General features: G+C 39.8%; 5 protein-coding genes and 1 long non-coding RNA gene across 10 annotated transcripts; 4 read left to right on the forward strand and 2 right to left on the reverse strand.

Annotated features, from left to right (window-relative positions):
• On the forward strand, positions 1-773 carry LOC129720465 (protein Rae1; the record flags this gene model as incomplete). The annotated part of the gene is made up of 1 exon (XM_055671953.1): positions 1-773. A coding segment is annotated over one exon (687 nt), but the record flags the coding sequence as incomplete, so codon positions are not given.
• Positions 739-1,511, reverse strand: LOC129722296 (NADH dehydrogenase [ubiquinone] 1 beta subcomplex subunit 3). The gene is made up of 2 exons (XM_055675641.1): positions 1,384-1,511; positions 739-1,194 (listed from the first exon to the last, which is right to left on the reverse strand). The coding sequence occupies exon 2, from the start codon at positions 1,180-1,182 to the stop codon at positions 844-846; it is 339 nt and encodes a 112-aa protein (XP_055531616.1). The 5' UTR covers positions 1,183-1,194; positions 1,384-1,511; the 3' UTR covers positions 739-843.
• A 4,495-nt stretch (positions 1,512-6,006) lies between these two features.
• Positions 6,007-9,628, forward strand: LOC129721678 (uncharacterized). The gene is made up of 5 exons (XM_055674541.1): positions 6,007-6,439; positions 7,138-7,352; positions 7,414-8,265; positions 8,323-8,579; positions 8,643-9,628. Exons 1-5 carry the CDS (start codon positions 6,157-6,159, stop codon positions 9,460-9,462), a joined length of 2,427 nt encoding a protein of 808 aa, XP_055530516.1. The 5' UTR covers positions 6,007-6,156; the 3' UTR covers positions 9,463-9,628.
• Positions 9,629-15,994: 6,366 nt separating this feature from the next.
• Positions 15,995-18,868, forward strand: LOC129722671 (uncharacterized). Of its 5 annotated transcripts, none has more exons than XM_055676314.1 (4): positions 15,995-16,741; positions 16,829-16,910; positions 16,970-17,556; positions 17,613-18,868. In XM_055676314.1, the coding sequence occupies exons 1-4, from the start codon at positions 16,487-16,489 to the stop codon at positions 17,757-17,759; spliced, it is 1,071 nt and encodes a 356-aa protein (XP_055532289.1). In that variant the 5' UTR covers positions 15,995-16,486; the 3' UTR covers positions 17,760-18,868. The 5 variants fall into 5 exon arrangements, 3 of the variants coding, with proteins under 3 accessions (XP_055532289.1, XP_055532288.1, XP_055532290.1); XR_008727629.1 differs by having other exon boundaries at positions 15,999-16,910; positions 17,613-17,880; positions 18,025-18,868; XR_008727630.1 differs by having other exon boundaries at positions 15,999-16,910; positions 17,613-17,880; positions 18,122-18,868.
• Positions 18,869-19,268: 400 nt separating this feature from the next.
• LOC129722959 (uncharacterized) lies at positions 19,269-21,217 on the forward strand. The gene is made up of 3 exons (XR_008727683.1): positions 19,269-19,672; positions 19,731-20,176; positions 20,320-21,217. It is a non-coding gene; the product is annotated as an uncharacterized LOC129722959 (long non-coding RNA).
• A 2,718-nt stretch (positions 21,218-23,935) lies between these two features.
• On the reverse strand, positions 23,936-24,810 carry LOC129723367 (eukaryotic translation initiation factor 2-alpha kinase PK4). Its single transcript, XM_055677550.1, has one exon. The coding sequence runs from the start codon at positions 24,604-24,606 to the stop codon at positions 24,289-24,291; it is 318 nt and encodes a 105-aa protein (XP_055533525.1). The 5' UTR covers positions 24,607-24,810; the 3' UTR covers positions 23,936-24,288.
• Positions 24,811-25,607: the final 797 nt, after the last annotated feature.

Here is a 25,607-nt window from a genome sequence, read left to right on the forward strand (position 1 = left end):
GGAACCAATTATACGTGTTTGATGACTGGATCATGGGATAAAACGCTCAAGTTTTGGGACACGCGAACACCTCAACCGATGATGTCCATTCAATTGCCGGAACGGTGTTATTGTGCTGATGTAGATTACCCAATGGCCGTAGTTGGAACTGCCGGTCGACACGTATTGATCTATTCACTGGAAAACAAACCTACTCAATATAAGCAACAGGAAAGCCCTCTTAAGTACCAACATCGTACCGTTTCGATCTTCCGGGACAAGAAGAAAGTTCCCACTGGGTATGCGTTGGGTTCAATCGAAGGACGAGTGGCAATCCAGTATGTTAATCCTATAAATCCAAAGGATAACTTCACCTTCAAATGTCACCGGTCAAACGGTTCGAACGGCTATCAGGACATTTACGCAGTCAACGATATAGCTTTCCACCCAATTCACGGTACCCTTGCGACGGTCGGTTCCGATGGAACCTTTAGCTTCTGGGACAAAGACGCTAGGACTAAGCTTAAGTCATCGGACACCATGGATCAATCTATAACGAAGTGTTGTTTCAACGCGAACGGACAAATATTCGCCTACACCGTCGGATATGACTGGTCCAAGGGTCACGAGTACAACAATCTGCAGAAAAAGACCTACATTTTCTTGCGTTCGTGCTACGAAGAGTTGAAACCACGAGCAACCAACTAAAACTATGCTCTAGAATTCAGTCATCATTGTTAAAGATAAAGTAGCAGTGAATTCCCTATTTGCTAGCATTAAACATTTCCAAATTATTGGCTTTATTTACTGTTAATGTGACAAGAAAGTTCCGTTTAGTGTTTCTTCCGAAACACGACAATCAAATTAATGATGACCGTGGTCTCCGTCGCTGCCGTGAGCGTCGTGTGAACCATGTCCGTGATAATCTACGCCTAAGGCATACTCCACGCCAATCGTCGCTACAAAGGCAGCAAAGCCCAGCGGGAATCCCTTGAACAGAAACTTCATCAGCCGGGTCCGGTGAGTAGAAAACTCTTTCACATTGTAACGCCACACTTCGTTTCGCAGCCAAGGGTCCTTCAGACCGCGACGCGCAAGAGCGCGTTCCGTTTCTTGCAGTTCCGGTGCGTCCGCTATCTTGTAGATGGAGGCATCCGGCACTTTGTACGGTGGCCCATGGTGATGATCGTGACCGCCTCCCATAATGTCACCCAACTATTGGCAACCAAGAACCGAAGTGGTAAACAAAGTTATTAGATTTGATGAAGTTACATAATTGTGGGAATGGTTCTTAGCGGAGCTTGTTTTTAGATTATTTTTGACGGAATTAATTTAAACTACGTTAAGTTTGTTCAATGGCTTGTAACGATCATGTCGTTGGATAATTTTACTGGAAAATATTACCTTTAAGAGCCGATTTTTCTTCACTACCTTGCACGATTGCACGCTCTTCGTATTTTGGACGAACGACGAACCACGAAACAAAAGAGATGAAAAAGGTGACAAGTTTGAAAGCGATAACAAAACAAGAGGTTTGTGATTCAGGGTGGCCAGATTCTTTTTTACCTTTTCGTAAGTTTGGGATTATTCACAAAACACGTCCATTGCAGTTTTATATTATCGTCGTATGAATAGACGATAATGTCAAACTTTTAGCGAATCTCTTTGTTCCACTGCGTCAGGGCAAGTCTGCCAAGGAATAAAGAAACGACATGACGATTTACGACGCAAGTAAGAAAAAGATGCCAGATAATTGTTTACGAACTCAGCACGTGCCTAGGTGGATTAAAGTATAGACACTATAAAAAGACCTGCGGACTGAATCGTAGCGAGCCAAAACAACTGCCAAACGACCGATCCAAAATAAACATGATGAGAAATTTGTTTCAAACAAATACAATATACTGGGTCAAAATAGAACCAATAAAGGAGGGTTTTGAGAGTAGTTAGGTTGCTCCCAGGTCAAAACGAGGTGAGCTGGTGGAATAAAGAAATTCGCTATCGGTTTCTCCTATAAGGCAACGTTCACTTCTTGTACGTTTGTTTTTGTTGTTGTTTTAAGTTGTAGAACCAAAACACAGCCGAATACAAAATCTTTCAATGTCGGAAAAAAGCGATATTTTATTGTTGTGTAAAAGTTTGCTACTCGCAATACCAGAGCAACCAATCGGACAACGGTTGTTTCGCTTTTTGATCCGGATTGCATCTAAGTTGCGCCCGTTCAAACATATCAGAGGCTGTCAAAAGTTGGAACCAAACTGAAATCAGCTTATCGCACCTGTCTCGTAGATTGCCTCAACCAGTTTCTTAAGATCCATAATGGTGGCCGCTAGAGAAACTAGTAGACGTTTGAACCAGTGTAAAATTGCTTTTGTTTTCTTCAAACTGTAAATCATCGCGTCTCGTTGCATCGATTTTCAATCACTTTTTTACCATTTTTGGTCGATTATGTTCAGCAACTTCTTCCGATTCCTGATCATGAAAGAAAAATTTATTCAGGAACGAGTTTAAAACATAAAATAGGTGTTCAACTGAATATTTAGCTTCTAAAAACATAGCATTGCAAACAAAACGGCGTTTTGTAATTATTTTCCTCTACGAGTAGACTAACACATTCGTACGTAATTAGGTGTATTCGCGACTACGAAGTTAGGGGCCGTCTTACAGGGTTGGGGGGGTTGAATTGATTATCTTACGTAAGAAAAACATTGTTAATGCAGCTGTTCAAATAACCATGTTCATGAAAGTGTGGACGGTAAAATTCATAAAAAGAAAATTACGGAGAGACGATTAAATCGAATTAAAACGAAGTATTGTGCTTGCTTCAGGATGATAAAACTATAAGGGACCATACTTAAATGACGTAGCATTCATGGGAGGAGGGAGGATATCATCATTTTGTGACAAGCTGTGACAAGGGGACGACGTAGCATTTTTTTTAAAGACTGATTTTTTTGCAGGAAAAATGTATACTAAAAATACACTAAAACATTGCACAAAGTATTGCAGCGAGATCTGTTGAAATGTTTTCATCTGTGGCGTTCTGAAATCTTCTAAAAGCTCTGCTACATAAACAATCACTTGGATTTCCAAACACACAATCTGTTTTGAATACAAAAATCGTTGCTTTTTTGTGGCATTTAATAGTGAAAATAACAAGATACTCGTTTGATTTCCGGAATGATTTCTGTGTTTTCTGCAGACATGGATCATACTAAGTTGTTTAAACACCTTTACTCCTTGTACCAAAACACAAGCCCTTCGAAGCAGAAGATGCAGTCACGAGTCTTGTCCTCTTTGACGGTCATTCCGGATCTTTCGGAGGATGTTGGGTATTTTTTGGACTAAGTCTTCTACTAGATAAACACTGTAACGTTTCTGGTTCCAAACCCACGTTTTTGAACTAGCGAAGTATCGGGTAAAAAACCCGCGTAAAAAAACCTCGTAAAAAAACTCGTATAAAAAAACCGCGTAAAAAAACTTATATTTTTGTACGTTTTGAAGTAGAATACTTCTCTCAGGAAGTTCGGCTACATAGGGCTGTGAAATGAAAATCTAAAACCGAAAAAAGTGAAAAATATGTCCAATTTCAAATGATAATAAATCGGTTAGTATTCGATGGATTTCCTTCGTTCTTGCAGCAATAGATTCAAAAATCTTCTAAGATTCTTCCCAAAAGAAGATAATTGTAATTTTATTATTCACACTATTGTACTATTGAAAATAGTCAAGCCTTGTCAAAACCAAAATTCGACCTCTGATTGGTCGTTATATGATTGCTTCCCAAGCACGGTCGACAGAATCATATACCTTGCAATTTAAAACATGCTATTTGGCCTATAGACCCTGTTTCACCCGAAGCCGCTCATAATAGTTTTAGACAGCGACAACAGTAGTCGTCCTCCCTTAGCAGTAGCACTAGCAGTGCAGTGGATACCAGCGATGGCGGAAAGCGGCCACAGCTGTGGCGTAGAAATGGATAGCGCCCTAGTTGCAGCGGATTCCAGCAACGATAGCAGCTGGGACAGTGGATACCAATGGCAGCGTATAGCGGCCACAACTGTGGCATGGCTATGGATAGCGAACTAGCTGCAGCGGATCTCAGCATCGATGACGGCTGATGCAGTGAGGCATTTTAGTGAGATGCAGTCTCTGTGTGATAGTGGGCACTAGTAAATGCATTCAATGAAAAGTTGACTCATTTTGACAACACGTGAGCCGTCTAGTTTTGAGTGTCATATCAGCATTTCATTATTTACTTTATCACAAGGAATACTTTATTCGCCCTGTCAGTGATAACGCAAAGATGTGATCGGCATCTTATCCGATACTTAAATGAACGACAAATTGTCCTTTTCAGGATGAAATTAAAACTTGGTTGGAGAGTTAATATTTTCTAATGAGTTAATTCACATTTTTACTTATCTCCGTGTCTCAAAACGTACTGATATTTTTTTTCCTTTAGTCATGATCACTACATCCGGAAAAATTTCATCTCAAAATTTAAAATTGTCAAGCCCCAACCATGACAAGCAACCTACTATATTATTGAAAATGGTCAATCCTTATTGAAGCGCAACATCCGATTGATCTGATTAGTCAAAGTTTATTTACTAGAAAAAATGACTGACATGCAAGCAGCCGGGTTATCTTTCTTGTAAAAGTATTCTACTTCAACCTTGCGGTCGTGGCTTTGCATACAACCCTCCTGTTATTTTCAGAAGCGGAGAGGGTTGGGGCGGGGGGGTTAATCGAATGCTACGTTTTTTTTCAGGGGGGGTTTATGTTTTGTGACCAAATGCTACGAGGGGGGAGGGGGGTCTTAAAAATCATGAAAAAAAATGCTACGTCATTTAAGTATGTTCCCTAAGATCTTACTAGAGGGAGGGGGGTATCAAAAAATCTTACGATGTCTTACAAGGGGGGAGGGGGAGTTGAAAAAGTGGGAAAATATGCTTACGTTATTTTTGAATGGCCCCTTAAACAAGATTTTAAAGGCTGTTCGCTCCTACGCGAACTCTTATATGCGATGGTCAGAACGCAGACAGACGTCCAAGCTGAGTTCCAAACTTGTGTAAAGATTTTTAAAGTAGCAATCCGTAACCAGATAGCGCTATTAGTAACGCCAGACTCAAACACCAGCGGAAAAAAAAATGTATTGCAGCGATAAGGTCACCAGGCGGCACTAGTATACAAGTGATTTATAACGCAATTCTCTTTGAAAATTTACACAGAATTTTCGATCATTTTTGTTCTTGCTTGGACGTCTGTCTGTGGTCAGAATTTGTGTGATGACAGAAGCAAAAATATTTCCTTCCTACTTTTTTTGCATGCAAAAACTAAACAAATGTCAATACCGTCGTAGTCCCAAATATGCGTATTTTTGACGTAAAAGTAATTTACCTAGTTTTGAGCACCTGCACGGAAGTCATCATTTAGGTAAAATTGGATACCTTGAATCATCAATATCAGAATTCAGTATTCGCATTTCACCAAGCTGCTGCGTTGTTTTCACCAATATTCATGCGTATTATTTGCCTAAACCAGTGAAAACATTCAGGTTTACGTAAATTTACGTTGTTTTTACTCGTTCGTTTGGTAATATTTTTTTGTGTGTAGAAACTGTAGTAATAAACCGAATGAACAGTGGTGCATTGGTAAACCGCTCATATAAAATTCTACTTTTTGAACATTACTCCAGTAGTCTTACGTATGTCCCTAGTATGAGTCTACTAGTGATTTTTGACAAAATGTTAACTTCTATGTGCAGAATATTATCAAGCATGAACTGTTTAATATAATGATCATCATGGTACCTAATTACTTTTAAATTTGGTTACATATTGTTAAAATAACTATAGGTGTTACTATTCTGTTTTTTTTTTTTAAATTGCACCCCAAACTCCCGTATGGTTTGACAGCAAGCAAAGCGCATGTATGGATGTGTGCGTGTCTTGTGCTAAACTCAAAATAAATTGACTTTTGTTTTCCTTCTTTTCTGTTTCTCGTTTGCCTGCCTGTGTCTTCTACAGTGGCGAAGGTTTTTTTGTGGTTGTTCCTCGCTTGTCAGTGTGGTGCGAAGGTGCAACAGAGCTGATTCTGGTGAAAAATTACAAAATAATCGTGCAAAAAATCAATACCGACGGAAATCGGATACCGACAATCTCTACCCGAACCATGTCCTGCTGTGTTCGTGGCTGCTGGTCGCGCTACGGGAAGGACAAGGTGTCCTTTCATCGGATTCCGCAAAACAATGAAGAACGTCGCCAGCGCTGGATAGAAATTCTCGACCGTGGCGACCAGATTAATTACAATTCGGCCATGGTTTGCAGCCGGCACTTTGTCGGTGGCTGGCCGGCAAAGGCTCAGGAGAAAACGGCAGCTAACTGGATACCAACATTGTTCCTCGGCCGCTCGGAAGACTCGCAAGCGACGGGAAGCGCCACTATGGCGCCGAACGGTAGGTGGTGAACTTTTTTTTATGTGTAAAAATTTAAAACTGGCAAAATGGCGTCGATTTCAAAGAGGCGAATGAAAAAAAAAAGAGGTCATTAAATTTTGTGCGAAGAAAAATTTGGTAACATTTTCGCTTAATGAGTTATGGTTGAATTCGCTCCATACAACAAGCATGTTTTTTAAGTATTGGTGTGAATTGAGTTTAGTCTGAATATTTAATTTTTATTTATTTAACCTTATGCTATCCAAATAGTGAAAAGGTGCAAGATTTGGCTTCATTGAAGTTTTCCACAAAAAAAAAAAAAAAAACGCACGACTACTTGCAAGTGTTTCACGCGTTCTGCATAATTTAATAGCTTTGTACGGTGTGAAACAGGTATCGATTTTTTTTTCTTGTGTTTCAATTGTAAAGTTTTATAAATTAAAATTTGTATAACAAAATATTGTTGAGAATATGGTTCATTCTGTGATGGCCGGTTTGTATTACATTGCTTTTACTGTTCACAAAGTTCATAGTTCATAATAATTTGCAACTAATCAATAAAAACTATATCCATGCTTCGACATTGTCTCCTGGTGACCGAGTGCCAAGAGATTGATATTCTTCGCAAAAATTACACAACACAATTTTTTTTTTGATAAACACATTGTTTTGTTTTCGTGTTCTATAAAAATTGTCTACAATGGAATTTTGAATTTCAGCACCAGTTCGAGAAGTCTATGGCGACTCGGACGACATCCGCTGTATGGTTCGGGGCTGTGGAATGACCAAGGAGGACAACCCGTCACTGCTGTTCTTCCCGATTCCAAGGGACCAGGAAGAGCGCGGGCGATGGTTGCAGCAAATCGGAATGCACAACGATCCTTCACTCGCGAAGGCGGACAATTTGCTGGCCGTATGCGAATTGCACTTTGACGTATGTTCCGCTGTGTGCTACGCGCATGTACCTTCCACCTAATAAACGCTTTTAATTCCAGTTAGCAAAGGATCTCATGAATTACGACGATGTCATTTCGATGGGCCGAACAGCGGTACTGAAGGATCAAGTTAAACCAACACGCAACATTCCCCTCTTGATGCAACCTAAAGCAGAAATGTTCGAAGATGATGCTGTAGATACGGGCGATACCAATCAATCACTTGACACAGACGTTTCCTTTATGTTACAAGAAATGAACAGAACTAAAGAGGATAAACATTCCAACCTACTCGCGCAATATCCCGAGCATCTTCAGACGAGTCCAATATTGGAAGAATATGTCCAAGTGTGTCGATCCTGCTTAAGTACAAATATTGCGAATTTGGTGTCGGCATTCGATGACAACCTAAATGACATCTACTACCAGTTCACTTCGATAGCCATCGACGACAGCGCTGGGATTTCCACGATGTTCTGTGTGGACTGCAAACATCGGCTCTTAGAAATGCACTTTTTCCGCGATAACTGTGTAACTAGCACACAAATTTTGTTCCATCGGCAACAGAAAGCCTTTGGAAGCAGCAGTGCCCATCAGCAGGAGCTCGAAGATGACGACAACAGTCTACTTGTTCCGATGCACGAAAGTCACAATATGAGCGATTATACCGCCAATGGTAGCTCATTCGGGGAATCAATGCAAACCGATGATCCTGAAGATTTATTAATGCCTCAGCGAGAGGAACCCGATTCGGTGGTTTCTCCCCCGAAAAGAAATATTCCGCGATCACAAATGACACAAGTGGCTAAATCAAGTGCCGCTGCACAACCCCTGAAATCGATGAAAAAGCGCTTTAAGTGCAAAGTATGCCATAAGGAGTACAACTCGAAGGCCGGAATCGATATGCACATGGTAAGCAATATAATAACCCTAATTCGAAACTTGTTTTCACAAATCACTCGTTTGTAGTCATCCCACGAAGGCGATAATCCGAGCGACTTTACGATTGCATGTAACCGGTGTCATGTACTGCGCCGACCGCAAGACAAACACAGCTGCATGGTGGAAACCATGTACTGTCATGTTTGTGGGGACAAGTTCCGCAGCTGGTCCTATCTGAAGCTACATCTGGCGAAGACGCATCGAATAAAGACGAAACGCCGTGAGCTGTTACAGAAATTGGCCAACGATAAACAAATCGGAGTTTCGAACAGGTTGCTTAAATCGTAAGTATAAGTTTGGTTTATCCTTGGTAAAAATTGTCTTGATATTTGTTCACCACTCATCAGGCCACCGATTCGTACCGTTATCGTTCCGGCACCGGATCTTGTGGAAGACTCGAGCGGAAGTCAGGGAAGCGCACACACTCCAAAGCACAAAATGATGAAATGTACTTTCTGTTCGGCCAGCTTCAAGCATGCTGCAAGCCTTGACGTACATATGCGATCGCACTCTGCCGTACAACAAACACAATGTCATGAATGTGGGGAAAATTTCCCATCATATCGGAAGTTGGAAAAACATTTTGACAAGCATCCCAACGAAATACTAGGAGCCATGTATAAGTGCGCAATTTGTGGCAACATCTACAGCCGGAGACAAACACTACTGATGCACCGGCAGTACGTTCATCGGGATCGTGACGTGGTTCAGTGCGGAGGTTGTTCGAAACTGTACGCTCACACGAAACAATTAGCCGATCACAAGTGTTTCCCCAAGCGACAGGAGCCATCTGCTGGTCCAGTTCCGGTGGCTGTGACAGCTGCATCTACCACCACAAGTACCGAAAACACCATCAATGGTGATTTTGTAATCGTTCGCCCAGAATCAATCCTCAAGGGAGTAGTGGCCAGCGAAATTATCGACGCAGACGAAGAAAATTCCGTACCCGTGGCCATGCAGGAGGGTAATGCGGATCCCCTGCTTGGTTTGGGCAACGAGGAGGTTATTGAACTGGAATCGGATGACGAATCCGCTCCGGAACCGATTTTTTTTAACTGTACCGTTTGCGATAAATCATTTGACAAGTCGGATGTTCTCGACCGACACATGAAGTTACACCGCATGATGAACGCTGCCAAGGCCAATGAAATTGGCCCCAGGAAGTAAATTGTATATACAGTAAAACCGTGCAATTACGCTCGGTGATCTGGCGCGAAAGGTAATTCTGCTTTTTTGTCTTACGTCCTTAAGTTCAATTCGACGATATCGTTGCCTTTACCATTGTACTGAAGTATATTTAATAATATAACTTTGTTTAATTTGTATAATGCAACGATGGTACACCAGTTCGATCGGAATGTGAAATATCACTTCTGTAAAATATAAAAAGTGCAATTGAGCTGTTTATTGAGTCGCATAAATATGGTGTGAAAAAGTTGAACAAATTTGATTACTTCATTCTTGAAATGTTGCTGAAAAGGAATTTGGTGCCTTTTTTCTGAGTGTTCGCATAAAAAGATGGGATTGCAAAGAAGGGGATTTTGTTTTGTCTTGTGGCTTAAAAAATGTAAACGCGAAGTTCAATCGAGGTCAAAGAAAGAATACTGATCAAGACATATAAAAAAACGACTGAGAAAAATGTCTAATGAGGTTATCATATCAGGGTCAACGCTATAAAATAATTACCGCGTAGTAATGGATTGTGAACGGTGTAGCAAACAGTTCTTTTAAAACTTGTTGTGGGTTTACAATTACGCATATACAAACTCTTTTCTAGGTTTAACCAGTCTTATGTTATTACCAGTTTAAAAGTTATAATCCAGTTTATAACCTATAAATTTTGTCGAAAATCGTGCAACATCTAGTTTTGTTTTTTTTCTCAAAAGAATAACGTTTGCAAACAACTTCATGAATGTTGGCATCTAAATTTTTGTTTACCTTTTTTTCGCTAAAATCAGTGTGTATCATGAGGTTCGAGTGGCGCGATTCATTTCAGTTTATCAAGGCCATTGAATACAAAATGAATTTAGAACAATAGTAGAGTAAGCACAATTCTTTAGTTAACGTTTGTGATGTGTTTTATTCTACAATTTCTTATTTGACACGGCACAATACACATATCTAATGTTTAACAGAGCCAATTAAATTTCATTTCTTGGTTATCTTATGAAGTAAAGGCAAAATTTTGATCATCGCGGCCGACTGCGCGCTCAGACTAAAACTAGCATGGTTTTGTTGCAGGACAGGAGGGCAACTGAAAGTTCTGCCATCGTAAAACCTGATTCTATCGCTTCGCAGCCCGGAGACGCATCGCGTACAATGTTTTGCCCACGAACAGAGTCCGGACACACTTTCCTGGCCAAATTGAATATCCACAGACTACATTATGATTTCGCATTCTTCGAACTGCGCCCCAAAGAGTGCTTATCGACGTCTCTCGAGGTTTCGTTTACGAACCGACCCATATGACCCCGTGCAGTGCGGGGTCGAGAATTAAGCCTACGTTGAGGTTGTATTCTTCAAGTAATAGAACATCTTGAATCGACTCGACAGCTCGTAAAATCTTTTCCTCGTATAACTTCCCATGGATATTTCGTGTGAGGTCATACCTCCACTTCAGCGTAAGAATTACCCATCGAAGGATACGATCTCCTTCGCCTTTTCCTAGGAAGTTTAGAAGACTTTACGGGTTCAGCAAAAGAAGGTACCCGAACTGAGTCGTCAAAGTCAGACTCATCAGACGATAACACCTCATAAAGATTCGGGGTGTTAGCGGCCTGCTTAAATATTTCTGCGAAAATACGTATAGACTGCTCTTTCAGAGACCGGTTGATTTTGTCTTGGCGTTGTTTGTATGCGGGGCATGCGTCCAGCGCATACGGAGTCTGTTCACAATAGAAGCGCTTTTCGGCACCTTTATCGCAGGTGCCATCCGCATGCTGCTCTTCGCATCTCAATTGCTTGCATTTGAATGCAGTTCATCATCCGAGGTACAAACAAGCGCACGGGTAGACGCACCTTATCCACAAGTACATAGCTCGGCGCTGCAGACCCGGCGAAAGTCATCCGAAACGAGTCTGATTGGGTGTAAGTTTCTACACCCTTATCGAGCGATGCTGAATGCAACTGCTTGCAATCCAGTATATTTACCTGCTTAAGGCTGAATTCCTTAAAACGGCCGGATCCAGCCTTCAGCAGGTTCTAGACGGTCAAACTCGAGTCGGTAACAACGCCGTCGATCGCAGGCTGAAATGTACACATGGTATTGCCGTTTAAAAAAACTCAAAAGCAGGAATCTCGTTTGCTTGACACCGAAATCCGAAGTTTAACCGGGCGGACTTTGGCGACCTCTATCACAGCATTAAACCGTTTTGCTAGATCCCGTGAGATTTGCATTCCACCATAAAACGGGGCAAATAGGAACAGTCTCCGATATATTTATCCGTAAAACATACCGTAATGTCTAGAACGAATGAAAAAACTTTAAAACATGGGTCGAGTATACCTCTACCAAGGATGTAACTACCATTTTAATGAATAAATAATCCATTCTTTCATTGAAATATATGTTGTATGTTTCTATTCGCCTCACAATGGGGCGAATAAAAACGATCATCAATCGACTCCGTTATGTCACTATGACGAAAAAGCCGATGAACTTACAAGACTTGTCGATGCCGATGTCCGCCAGGTTTTAATAAAAGGTATAATCTGCGGATATAAGTTTTTCGAAAAAGGGCTACTAGAACCCCCTGAAATCTGGAGAGCAATTCTCAGTGTGGTTGAGCGCCTCATGCGAAGTGTAATACCAGACTTCCTGACCAGAGGGATATTCGACCTTGAGTCTGTTCCACAATTCTCACTACGTTATAAGAAAATGGACAATGGAGTAGTGCAATTAACCAGATTATCCTGGCTTGAGAAGAAAGACTGGTTGAAAAGACTCATATACTCTATCTACAAGTAAGGAATAGAAGGGACATAAACTACACTGTAACAACTATCAAAGGATAATGTTCCTAAATTCTGCTATAAAATTCTCCGTATCCTATTTAATAGGCTACCCGCACCTTTGTTGATGGATACCAGTGCAGTTTTCGAGCGGGATGATTTACAACGGACGAGATGTTTACCTTGAGACAACCTCGGCAAGTTTCGAGAACACAATTTGCAGACACATCATCTGTTCATAGACATCAAGCCGGCGTACGATTAAGTTAAACACAACAAGTAGTGGCAGAACGTGCTTGAACATGGTTCCCCAACAAAATTAATTAAACTGATACGTGTGACTCTTGACGTTTTCGCTTTAAAAGTTAGGACAGCGGGCGAATTTCCGGATGCGTTTGTGAAGTTGTAGCTTCTGAAGTAAGGGGACAAACTCTCTTACTATTCACTATAGTCTTGGAAGGTGTTATATGGAGAAAAGGTATGCAGGGGAGCGGCACCATCATCACGAAGTCTCACATGTTTCTAGGTTTTATGGATAACATCGGGATATCATCGGTTTCTTCTTCTTCAGCAGTCTAGAGCCGTAGTAACACATCACTCGGTCTAAGGTAGCTCTGATAAATCGTGTCAGTTTGTCCGGAAAACCGTAGTCGTGCATTATATGTCATAGGTCTCGATCGACTGTATCATACGCTGCCTTGAAGTCCACGAAAACGAACTGTGGGCACGTTTTAATCCCGACATTTCTGAAGGATCTGCCGGAGAGTGAATATTTGATCCGTAGTACCGCGTGTTTGTTTGAAGCCCGCTTAAGACTGCCCTACGACATCTTTCGCAAAGGAGATAGACGGCCGATTAGAATCTGGGAGAGAACTTGTAGCGTTGATCAGCGTTATACCGCGGTAGCTGCTGCATTGTAGCCGATCTTCCTTTTTTATAGATAAGGGCATAAAACTCTTTCCATCCATTCCTCCGGTAGTAGGGTAGGGAACGGCTTGAGCAGTAGCGCCTTTTTCAATCAGTCGAAGAAAACAGGCCTCAAACTCCTGGGTTTTGATCAATATCGACAATTTCAATTATGGAAACGAAAACTTTGATTGCCTAGCTGTCTTACGAATATAAGAAATACCGTTAATCACAAAGAAATCTGTGAACAATTGCAACTGAAACAAATCGACCTATATTGCAGCCATTCAGGAGCCACTTCGGGTGCTGAAAAAAAACGCCTGCAAAACAGATAGAAACTGCTTAAAATAGGTTCGGGGTGATTGGGAGGTGTCCCTCGATTGGTAACTTTGATTGATGATTGTTAAAGTTTGCTAACTTAGTTTTACAATCTGAAAACGAGTTCTGACAGAGAAAAGTTTAGAGAACAGATCGATATACTACTGTTTGAGTTTCACCAAACACATTTCGAGTATTTTTTCTGAATACACAGGCGGTTCCTAAAGCTGCTTAGAATATGTTCCCTACCCTATTTCTTCCTGCCAAATCCTAGAGATTACCCAGTGGAGTGCTGTTGCTAGTGCTTCTTTTTCATGTTTATAGAGCTTGAGTGACCCAATTTTCCGTTTGAGCTCCAAGATATCGGAAACTGGAACACTACTGTCGTTTGTTGCCCTTCCGTTGCTTCGCTATTAAGGTGCTCATCGAAGAACCGCTGCCACCTGTCAACCACCTCGCGCTCGCTTGTGATCAGGTTTCCCTCCACGTCCCCACACATATCTGCACTCGGTGTGTAGCCTTTACGGGATTGGTTCACCTTTTCAAAAAACTTATCGCGTATCGTTTCTTCACGATCTCTGTCCTCCGACTGGTGCTTCTTCCTTCTCAGAATCGTGGTCAACTCATTTCGAGCGCGTCGGTATTTGGCCGCGTTCTCTCTTGTAGCGATGCTTAGATCGTTTTTCCAAGCTCTTTTCTTCCTCTCCATCGCTTGCTGGCATTCCCCGTCAAACCAGTCATTTTGTCGGCTTGTGCCGCGGTTGCGGCCTCTCCAATGGCCGAGCATAACTTCCCCCATCCATCGTCGAGAGTCGAAGCACATGATTCTTCCGTTAAAGGTAGGTGTGAAGGAGGCCTTTACGGTTCTCAGAAGGAAAGCTGCGAAAATTGAACTCACCATAAACACTGCTATTTTAACCAATTTTTTTTTAAACTGAAGAATCAGTATATTAAAATTGATTAAATCACCAAAACCCATTGTTATTCTGGGCTGTATTACAAAAGCTTCGACGAGCCTCATTTGAAATAGGTACATGGTCGAGTTGAGTCTATTCGTTTTCATAGTAGCCCGTCTTCGAGAGAACATAAGAGCCAGTTCGCGAAGACCGCAACTAGGTCTTGTTTCGAGATTCTCCGATCGGACTGAAACTTTCAGGGTATGTTTATCTATATAATAGAACAATGTTTTGCATAATGTCATATATTTTGAAAAGGGGTAAGCGAAGTAAAAAAGCACGTCAAAAATTGATGTCCAAAAATTGCTAAAAACGTAAAATTGTTATAACTTTGTGTAAACTGAATCGATTTTCATGAAAATTGGCATGTTTATTCTACTCTATAAAGGGAACAAAATGAGGGTTATTGGAAGTTGTTATCAAGAATACATGATGATATATTCGCATTTTTTTATTCGCACCAATGCAGTGATTCAATAGTTTGCAGAAATTGAGGTTTTTGGAAAAGGGGTTAGTGGGGTAAACAGGCTCTTTTGTATTCAGTATTCAGAAACTGCTCAAACCGCAAATCGGCTTATTCCCGAAGTTACACGATGGAATGAGAGGTTAGTTTCGAAGCTAACAGGAGTAGAATGAATGCCAACAAAGCCTTGCGATACTTGTTGTTGAACTTTTTTTAATATGTCCTTTGAATAATTTAATAACCAAGGGATCGAATGTAGTATAAAATCAAATCAACTCTATATTTCATTATCTTTATTTTAATTCTCAATTATCATCATCTTACCACTCATCGTGCATATTAATAATTGCACTCAATGCATTTTCAAAAAATGCATTTTTCCTGTGGCTCTGGTATCAGCAAAACAAACCTTATGAAAATCAATGTTTGAGAAATGATTGATTCATTATTAACAACCAATATTCATGACGCTCTCGTACGTTCATCAATGCTTCATCTTTACTAACTTGTATTAGCTCAAGCTTGAACAAAGCAAAGCCTTGGTGCTACATTTCGATCCGGAACTCGACCTTCTGTTTATTATATTGTGACCAAACTCTTTGACGGTCACAACAAAATCCTTTGGTCGCTGAGCCAGCTTGATCTTTACTCCTATTTATATTGTATTTTGCTCGTGTTAGCAAACCGCAGTGCCAGTTCGACAATTTGTGTTTGACGATGTCTGTTGTTTGTTTACGCGTATAAATAATTGTTAGTAAATGTTTAAGCAAAAATTTTGCATATACATACTCCATTGTTATGTTTGAGTTTTGTTTAGTTTTTGTTTAATAGCCCCGTTTGGTGTCATTTGGCTTAGTTTTTGTATATAAATTATTTCTATTGTTTGTTTATATGAATTATTTATTCAAACTATTTTGTTGTATTTTGCATGTATATGAAATTTAAATTTGAGAGAAAACAAGTCGTAGATTAGGTAAAATCAATAAATTGTTCTAAAAAAATCAAATAATGACAAATAGAACCCTGGAACCAAACTAAACGATAAGTTATAAAATCTTCGAGTCGTCGGGTACAAACAACGGGGCGGTGCTCTACGCGGCAGGGAGGGTCTACAATGGAAAGCGGACAGGTTGTAAATAAAAAGGTCGGATAGCAAATATGCGAGAGAATTTTTGATTATAACCTGGAGGAGTGTAGTCGCGCGTTAAAGATCCAGTGTCGAAGTTTTGGCGGAATAAAGCCCTAAGTGAGACCTTTTGTGGCCAAATTGGAAGGCCATTTTGTACGCTAAGTTTTGGCGCGTCGCTGAAAACCGCGGCCGTGGTGAAAGGCGAGTTAAAGCCAGGTGAAGCCATCCAGAGTGCAACAGTGACACCCTCCGGTAACCCGCCAGCCGATTATCCAGCGATCAACAAGCCGGTGCTACCCTTGTGACGCCCCACCGGTAACCACCGAGGCCGCCTTGTCCGATACTAGAACGCCCAGCTGGCCAGAAGACCGGATCCGACCAGCGAAACCACCGCATCTCTAAAACAGCAACGCAGCCAAGCCACCCGAACAGCATCTACACCAATTTATTAGAGCAGAGGTTAGGCAGATGCCTACCACCGTATTGGTGAAAATGTTGCATGCTTCCTATATGTACACGCCCAGCTTAAATTTCGATCAAAGCGCTCGGGGATTTTACGTCACAAAGTTTGTTTTGAAAATTGAAGTGCGTTCATTTCTTTTAAGTTGCAAATTGAAATTCGTTTATTTCTGTGAAGTTGAGTGCATAAGTTTTAAAATGCGGTTTTGTTCAGTTAAATCGTGTGATATTCCATCATACAAGATACGGAAAGAAAAACTGACAGTGAGTATACATAGTTTTCCGCGGCATGAGCCAATCCGAAAGAAGTGGGCTCAGTTTTGTGGGTTGCCGTTGTCAACTGATGCGAAGTTTGTGTGTTCGCAGCACTTCAAACCAGAAGACTTCGAATGCCGGTATCTTGTCGGTCAACGACCGTGTCTAGTTGAAAACGGTAAAGTAATAATCACTTAAATACGTACTCTGGTCTAACAGTCGAAATAAAATTTTCAGCCGTTCCAACTATCCGTACGCTAGCTGAAGGAGATCCGTCTGATAGAAGTCTGCGAGGTAAACGTAAGGCACAGGCGGAACTGATAGCCGAGTTATTATACTCAGAATCTTCAAGAAGTCACGAAACACTGACTTCACATTCACCAGTATTGGACAACCGCAGCGATAAAAAAACCAACAAATTGGTAGTTGACATTGTAGAAGATGCTGTAGTACCAATGGATAAAATCGTTCACTGCGCCCAGCGTGTGAGTCAAGTTTTGGACATCGCTTCACAACAACGTACAGTACTTCAGGAAACCGAAGATGCAATAAACTGTGTTCAGTGGATTCAAAATAACAGTTTCGTCGAAGAAACTAATGAAGTATTAAAACTTGATTGCCAGTTTTATGGAAAATGTGGCCTGGATGTTTTAGCGGACGCAATTGAATTGTCAGAAAGATCCGTCATACCCAGCACTATAATTGAAAACAACGCGAATCCGCTTGGTGAGAAGAAGCCTATTTACGAAACACCCCAAACAATTAAACAGCTAAAATCCACCATTTTTGATCTGAGAAATACCATCCGCAATTTACAATTGAAGGTTTGGAATATTTTTGAATTTTTCATATCAATTACTTTTATGTATGTTTACTTTAGCTCAGCGAAAGAGACTCAGAAATACAAAAATTGCAATGTTCAAACATGGATACAGATAGTCAGGTTTCCGATCTGACTAGCAGAATAGAAACCCTTCGAAATTCAATAGAAGACGGCCGTTGCGTTCAGTTGCGCAAAGTCACGTAAATAATAAACTTAGTTCTACCTTCCAAGCACTTTTCTCTGTAAATCAAACCGACTTAATTTAGGGAGAAAAGAAAAAAGTTGTATGGACGGCGGAAGAAATAGCTTTGGCGTTCTCATTAAGGTATTTTAGCTGTAAAAATGAATTTAGATAAGTTGAAGTAGTCTCTTGGTGCCAAATTGCATGGTGCCTTGGTGCCATTTTGCATAATGCAGTAAATAGATTTGAAACAACAGCAAAAATATTCTCATTTAGCTATTTTTTCAGCTTTAAAAGCCTATCGTTATATCTTTATATTTCCACGCCTTACACCATGAACTGTCGACACAATTGATACAAAGATAAAGCTTTTTTTCCCCAATAGTGAGACGACGAGCACTTCCCAGTTATTGAAATCAGCTCGCTAACTGGGATATCATCTCAACGCCGAGGGGGAATTCGATGGATAACGCTGCTTCGCGACAATTTCATAAAAGGCTTTCGTTCTCAAGTTGATAACCAAATAGGGAAGGCACAACTACAAACTTATCTCTCAAATAAAGCTTTTAAACTTTAGTTTTATAAAGCGAGTACATTTATCAGCTGTATTATTATTTTTGTATTTCAAATATTCTCGATTAGAAACACTTAAATTTTTCAGTTTTCGTTCCCAATCCACATGCCCCCCGTTCGTTTTGATATTTGACGTTTGTTGTCTTTTTAACTGGGAATCCTCCCAGTTAGCGAGCGCCCAGTTGAAAAGAAGCCCAGTTAAAGCGTGCCCAGTTAGCGAATAGCTACTGTATTGTTAAAATAATCGATTGTACTTTCAACATGAAACCTCGTGTTTTACTTTGAATATAGATATCATAGTCAACCGGCTTACCAAATAGTTCGTAACGAAATGAAGATACCGCTGCCGAGTCTAAGAAGTCTCCATGAATGGGCCTCATGCATCAGAATGAATCAAGGAATTATTGCTGATGTATTTTCATTCTTGGGTATCGTCGGAAAACACATGACTTCCAGAGAAAGGGTGGTAGTTTTGGCATACGACGAAGTATCTGTGAAAAGCACTGTGAAGTACGACAGGCGACATGACAAAGTAATTGGACCGCATAAGGAGATGCAAGCAGTGCTGATAAAAGTCATTTTCCCCAGCAAAATTCTTCAAACATTACAGCCAATCATTTTCAATTTTCACTTCCAATGATCGCAGCACTCTTTCAGATACACTAGATTTTCGTCCTAGTAACGTGCTGTTATACTCAGATGAAATAGATTGCACGCATCGTTTACGGTTACGGAATAAAATTTGACGACAAATCCAACCAAATGATCTTCACTTCGAAGCGTAAAAGAAAAACAAACAGTCCACACAACCAAAATGAACCTCACGGAAACACTTTTTCACTGACACTGACCGATGCCTTGACAATCTTCGTTACCTGATAAACTGATTTTGTTGTCTTGCTTTCATCGCATGAAATATAATGAGGTGTTCTGACAATTCACTTCCATGCAAAAAGCGGGAAGGGAGAACTCTGAAAGGATTGTAAAATAACGTTTATGGATGCTTTTTTTCACCTTCACTCAAGAGTGTTAACAAATATCAACCCTGGATGCAAGCAGTGTCAGCACGTGGACTATTCGGTAAATGGAAGCAACCTGTCTATGCTGATTTTGATCAGTACCCTTGTACTCAATGAGTTAATCACCCGTTTTCACGATATTGGATTCTCAGTAGTAGCTTGTGTCCACGACTGGGGTGGTAGCAATCTATCACTGTGGAAGAAAATCGGCATTAGCTATTCGGAGGAACGAACGACGATGAAACATCCCGTCACATAAAAAAATATTTGTTTTTTCCCAGACGCCCCTCATTTGCTTAAACTAATAAGGAATTGGATATTAGATAAAGGATTTTTTTATAAAGGTAAATTCATTCTTCATGAAGCGAACATTTTAAAGTAATACGTTTATTCGGTTTACAGATCGATTGGTTACGAAAAAGTTTTTGCCTCAGTTAGTTGAAAAGGCCTCTACACTAAAATCTCCTTATTCCAACACAAGCCCAGAATTTAAAAATTAAGAACATAATTCCTTGTTCAAACTGAGCATTAAGCACGTAAAGGCGAGCGGGGCAGAAAGACAAAATGTAAGACTAGCAGCTGAGTTGCTTAGTCATACAAATGCTGTGAATCTACGGAGACACTTCGGTGAATATGAAAATGCGCAACTTTTGGAAGAAATTATCGACATGGTTAACGTATGGTTCGATGTTTTTAATTCTCATCAAATCAATCAGTCCATCTCATCTAAAAAATGATATGGAATGAATATTGAACACCAAGATGAGATTCTCGACGACATGGCTGATTTAATGAAAAATATCAGAACATTAAGTAACCATAAGTTGCCAGCTACCACACATTTATAGGTAAAATATAGGGTTCATTCCGATACTCACTTCACTAGAAAATTGCTAAAATGTGAATAGTGAATAGTGGAATAACCTCGAACATTGAATCTATTCAAATGGAAAAATCTTATACTGAACTTCATATGCAATTCCATCTGCAGGTATTTCAAAAAGCAGTTTTGGTTTCGATAGTATCGCTCAAACTTCTCCTAATTCAAATGAAACATGATTACGATATTTCGTTTTTGATGAGTTACAAGTTGAATCAGGATTTTGTGGAAAATCTTTTCGCTACACTTCGTTTGGACAGTGGATCACAAGACCATCCATCCCCGATGCAAGCGCTGGAACGATTACGTTTAATAATTCTCGGCAAAAATTTGAATCAGCAGCTTAAAGTCAACCAAAACACTCAGAACATATTAGTTGACGAAAACTACATTATGACCAGATTGTTCAGAAGAAGAAGCGATATTGAGCAAATGCGATCGAAGGTTACCGTAAACGTGCAGAGCGAAATTGCTTCAGCTGATGCTAGCGATGAGGACGATCGATGGGAATACCGAACGAGGAACAGACCTTGGAAGAAAAGGATGGTGTGGAATATGTATCTGGGTATTTGGCACGATGCTTGAATAAAAATCACCCTGAGCTTGGACAATACACTCATCAGTTGATTGAGAAATCAGAAGACAACTATACGGAGGATCTCTCAAGAGGTGGGCTGGTGAAACCATCGCAGGAATGGTTCGATTTATCGAACCGAATGAACGCGTATTTCGACTGGATTCACAATGATGGGGAATATGGAGTGATACCCGTGTTTAGAGACGTCGAAAATGTGAAAAAAAGGCTGTTCTGAAATTTAAAAAACAATTTCCCGAAGTGTCTCAAGAAGTGATTGAAAAATATGTCACTACACGCATTAACATCAGATTGAAACATATGAAAAAAAAAAATCTAGAGGGGAAGATTCATAAATATAAAATAGTCAAGATTAGACCACATGGTAACTCGCGAAACCGTTGTACTACTACAGGAAAAAATAGCAAGAAAATAAAGCACTTTGTACAATAAACACTGATTTTGTTCCTTGATTCATTTAATTATTTTCATGATGTTATAATAAGGCTTTCAAGCCTATGTTAAATGCTTTCAAACCCTATGTTAAATTTCAAAACCTATGTTAAATTTCGGATGGAAATTTAAATTTAAATCTCTTGATGTTGTGGGTAACCCGGGTTCTACCGGAACTATTTTCGCCTATAACAGTTCCTCTTCATCGTGTGTTTATAAATTGATTCTTGAAATAACAGGAAAAAATCTTTCAAAAGTTATTTTTATTGCCTAAAATTCTGTTTTATTAATATCTACCAGTGCGTTGTGATGAAACCTTCGACGTTTTGACGTAGAAGCTTTAGCATCAGGTTTGTTTACTATGTTTTCGTTACCAAGACAATCAAACTCGTTGTTTCTCCTAACCTGTCAATTTATTATCGTTGCATCTACACCCCCAGCGAGCGGAGTGCCCGACGGACGTTTTACCGTGAAAAAAGAAAAAGAGCGCAAGTAAAATTATCCCTACTAAGCTTTCCTTCCCGCGAAAAGTAATTATAATAAAACTATTGTATTGTATGTCTCGTAATTTTCAAGCTGTTCTTTGTTGAAATAATTGTGAGTCCTTTAGACTTGTTTCCGCTCAGCATTAGTGTGTAATCCGTGAATTTCGCTCAGTGACCAACGGTTGAGGTGGGTTGAAAGTCCGCCCAAAAAATTTCTACAGGAGACCAAAGTAACGACCCGAAGCTGGGAAGTAAAAAGCAGCTAGAAGCAAGTGCTTTTTAACAATATACAGACTGCCTGTATTAGCTCAAGCTTATTTTGCCTATATAACGTAGAAAAGTAGGCGAATAAAGATTTCATTTGGTCTACCGATAAATACATTTCTGATTTGAATTGCCTAATTCCTGAGAAGGGTGTACTGTTAACCTCATTCCTCTATGAGCATCTTCCAGTGAAACTTTTTTCCTTATGGTAAATTAATTCTTTATTGTGCCCTACATCAAAAAAGGCTCAACAGAAAGTATCGCGTGGCTTTATTGACACTCGTTCATTCTCTTGTTGGCTCCAAAAATAACCTCTCATGCCATCGAGTAACTTCGAATGCGACCCGAGAGTAATTATTTTACGATTTGAGCAGTTTCTAAATATAAGATTTTGAAGAGCCTGTTTACCCCACTAACCCCTTTTCCAAAAACCTCAAATTCTGCAAACTATTGCATTTTGTCATGAATTGTGACAGTGTAGTAGACGTGGAAGAATTAAGTTTTAACTTGCAAATTGACGCGTAATTGATTGCTTTGTAACTAGTTTTAGACAAACTCAAATCAAAATAAACTGAAATATGTGTAAAAAAAATTAGTGCATAAACAAACATAACCTGAAAATTATGAAATGATGGTCTATAACATGTTATAGAAAAATTGGATTTCCTCAGGCATCTTTATAATGGCGCATTTTTTGAATATATCTATTGAAAGCTCTTGAGTTGCACTACAAATTGTATTATTTGGATTTTAATCCTAGATCTGTTGGTAAGATAAAAACTGCTGTGAAAATCACTTTCTTTTTTTTAGAAAAATGCGAATATCTCATCATGTATTCTCGATGGCAACTTCCAATAACCCTCATTTTGTTCCCTTTATAGAGTAGAATAGACATGCCAAGTTTCATGAAAATCGATTCAGTTTCCACAAAGGTTTTAACAATTTTACGTTTTTAGCAGTTTTTGGACATCAATTTTTGCCGTGCTTTTTTACCCCACTTACCCTCCCTTTTCAAAAAATATGACATGCAAAACATTGTTCTATTATATGGATAAACAAACCCTGAAAGTTTCAGTCCGATCGGAGAACCTCGATACTACTTCTATTGTAAAGGTGGTTGCTGTTCTTGCGAAATGGACTTTATAGCAACTGGAGTATCTTACTTTCATTATTAACTATCATTTTCCGTCTCACCGTTAGAAGACTTAACTTGATTTAAGATTTTTTTTCCAATTTTTATGAATTGTTCAACATGAATGTTCGAATCGGCCAGTTGCTGATAAAGTAATTTTATGCACAAGCAAGGTCAAAATTCTTTGACCTCCAAACCATGGATGTTTCAACCATACCAAACGGGCGGCATCATTGATTACTAACAACAGAGGCAAAAACAACAAAGAAAAAAACCTAAGATAAATGCTTTTTATGCAACCATACGAAACAGAATCAAACCAAAGCGGAAATGGTGAAAAATGTTGCCGTGTGATTCCCCGACTGTTGATCGCTGCAGAGGTTTTGTGAATGACAACGCAACAATTGCGGCGAACACAGGGTGGCTATGTAGCTAGTGTATATTATTTGAATAAATATTCATCTTTAAAAATTTTCTTGAAACCCCTATTTATTGGTTTGTATTTACAATCCTCAAAATCGTAACCTAGATTTGCGACAAGCGTAGAACAGGCCCAACTAGACAGACTAATTTCTAGATAACTATATCAAACTTTGTAACAATGTAAAAATGAGTTTTTCGTTCACTCCCAAAAATGGTACGTGACTACAAGTGGAGCAGACAGTGCGTTACAATACAAGATAAGGTCGACGGGGCAGACAGGCTGGTAGACTAAAATGGTCACAACAGCATACAAACAAAATCGATTGTTCTCCACCACGATGGCAGACAACCTTCGGGTATGTGAAATCATCGAACGATAGACTATCATCATGTTAATGGCAATAGATAATACTTTCATTTATTTGTTCAAAAAACTTCCCATTCGTTGGAAACAAATACTCTAAATAAATATCAGTCTTTTATGTTTGCCGTTTTTCGGCATTGCAGGAACAGAACAGAGTAAAATATAACTTCATTAACTAGACTTCTGAGTAGTCCGCAGTATCTTGCTATGAATCATATGCAGGTATAGTTTTTTCACTACCATAAATAAATAATTTACTAAGTCATTCCATCTAAGTCATGTAATTGGTGCTATTACTTTTCACTTGAACTATCGTTTCTGCGCATTGTTGATCACTACAGTCTTCTACGTTTTTGTTTGGAACACGCAGTGAATCCGGCCGACCCTACCGGAATCGATCCGACAGTTGCTCGTGGTCGCAGATCCTGATTTTGGCATTGTTTCCCGTATAGTTCACCTTCATCGATTTGCTCTGATCACTCAGATAGATTGATCCTTCGTTGCCGATGTAGTTGATTTTTCCACGATTACACATAATCTTCACGTTGTTCAGATTACCGATCACATTCAGCGTGCCTTCGTTAGCTCTCACTAGTATCCGGTTTTGATTTCCGATGATTTGCAGATTGTTCTGATTGTTTTCGATCCGTATCCTCTTTTTGTTTCCATACACGTCCTTCGTTTCTGGAATTGGTACGACCATTTTTGCGCACTTTCACCCACAGTGGTGACTTTCTACTCACGTCCGACTTGATTCGCGGTTTATTCGCTAATAGCAGTTCCAACGCAGCAAGTGACGCTGTATATACCAGCAGCGAGAGCCGCTTCAATTCAGGAGACAGGTGGCCCTCTCTCACGCGTGGCGCTCTTTTTTTTCGATTATCACTTTGCGAATGATTGTACCGCAGCCGCCTCCATCGGACAACGGTGATTTACCCGGCTTGCTTAAGTCTGGCGATTTCACACGATGGAATTGATCGGCCTTAACTCTAGCTTTTGACTGGCAGAGATGCCAGACTTTTTTTTGGCAAGTCTGTATAATCCATAAAAATGTCTGTATAAGTCTGTATACCGCTGCGAAAAAAAGTTACCGATACATTGATACCTAATTATTTGTCGACCTGTCAGATTGTTTTGTTTTATTGCTTGTTTTGATTGTTCTTTTTCGAGTCTATCAGAGTTGGTCGACTAATCGATAACTAATTTATCTTTTAAATCTAAGTAACACATAGAAGAAAGAGTCTTTCCCGTGATAAAAATCGTCGTTCGTCGTAATGTAGCTAAACTGATACATGATGGCAGAAGTCTCGCGGTTATAAAAATAGTACCTTCAAGGTGTGGGACATTTTAAGCAATTCTTCAACGTTGGATATTGCTCCGAATAGAACAAACGGTCTTTTCACCAATATAACCTGCATGGCAATCGATCGAGACAATCAGCTGTTTGTTACTGGGGGCGAAACAGGCAGATTAGTGCCCACGGGGCCGATAAAAACCCCGATAGCCTGACTCGATTCCCGTTGTCATGATTTCACTCTCAAAAACGCAAGATTAATATGTTCAGCAAAGTGTTCAGTTCCTAGTTCACTTTTTCCAGCAACGGCTACAGTGACTTTTGGTTTTTGTGTTCGTTTTTTTGTGTATATTGGTAAAACCATTATGTAGAATATCAGATATCTGTGTAATATCTGTATTATACTAAAT

This window comes from Wyeomyia smithii, chromosome 2 (genome assembly GCF_029784165.1).
Source record: "Wyeomyia smithii strain HCP4-BCI-WySm-NY-G18 chromosome 2, ASM2978416v1, whole genome shotgun sequence".
Lineage (NCBI taxonomy): Eukaryota > Metazoa > Arthropoda > Insecta > Diptera > Culicidae > Wyeomyia > Wyeomyia smithii.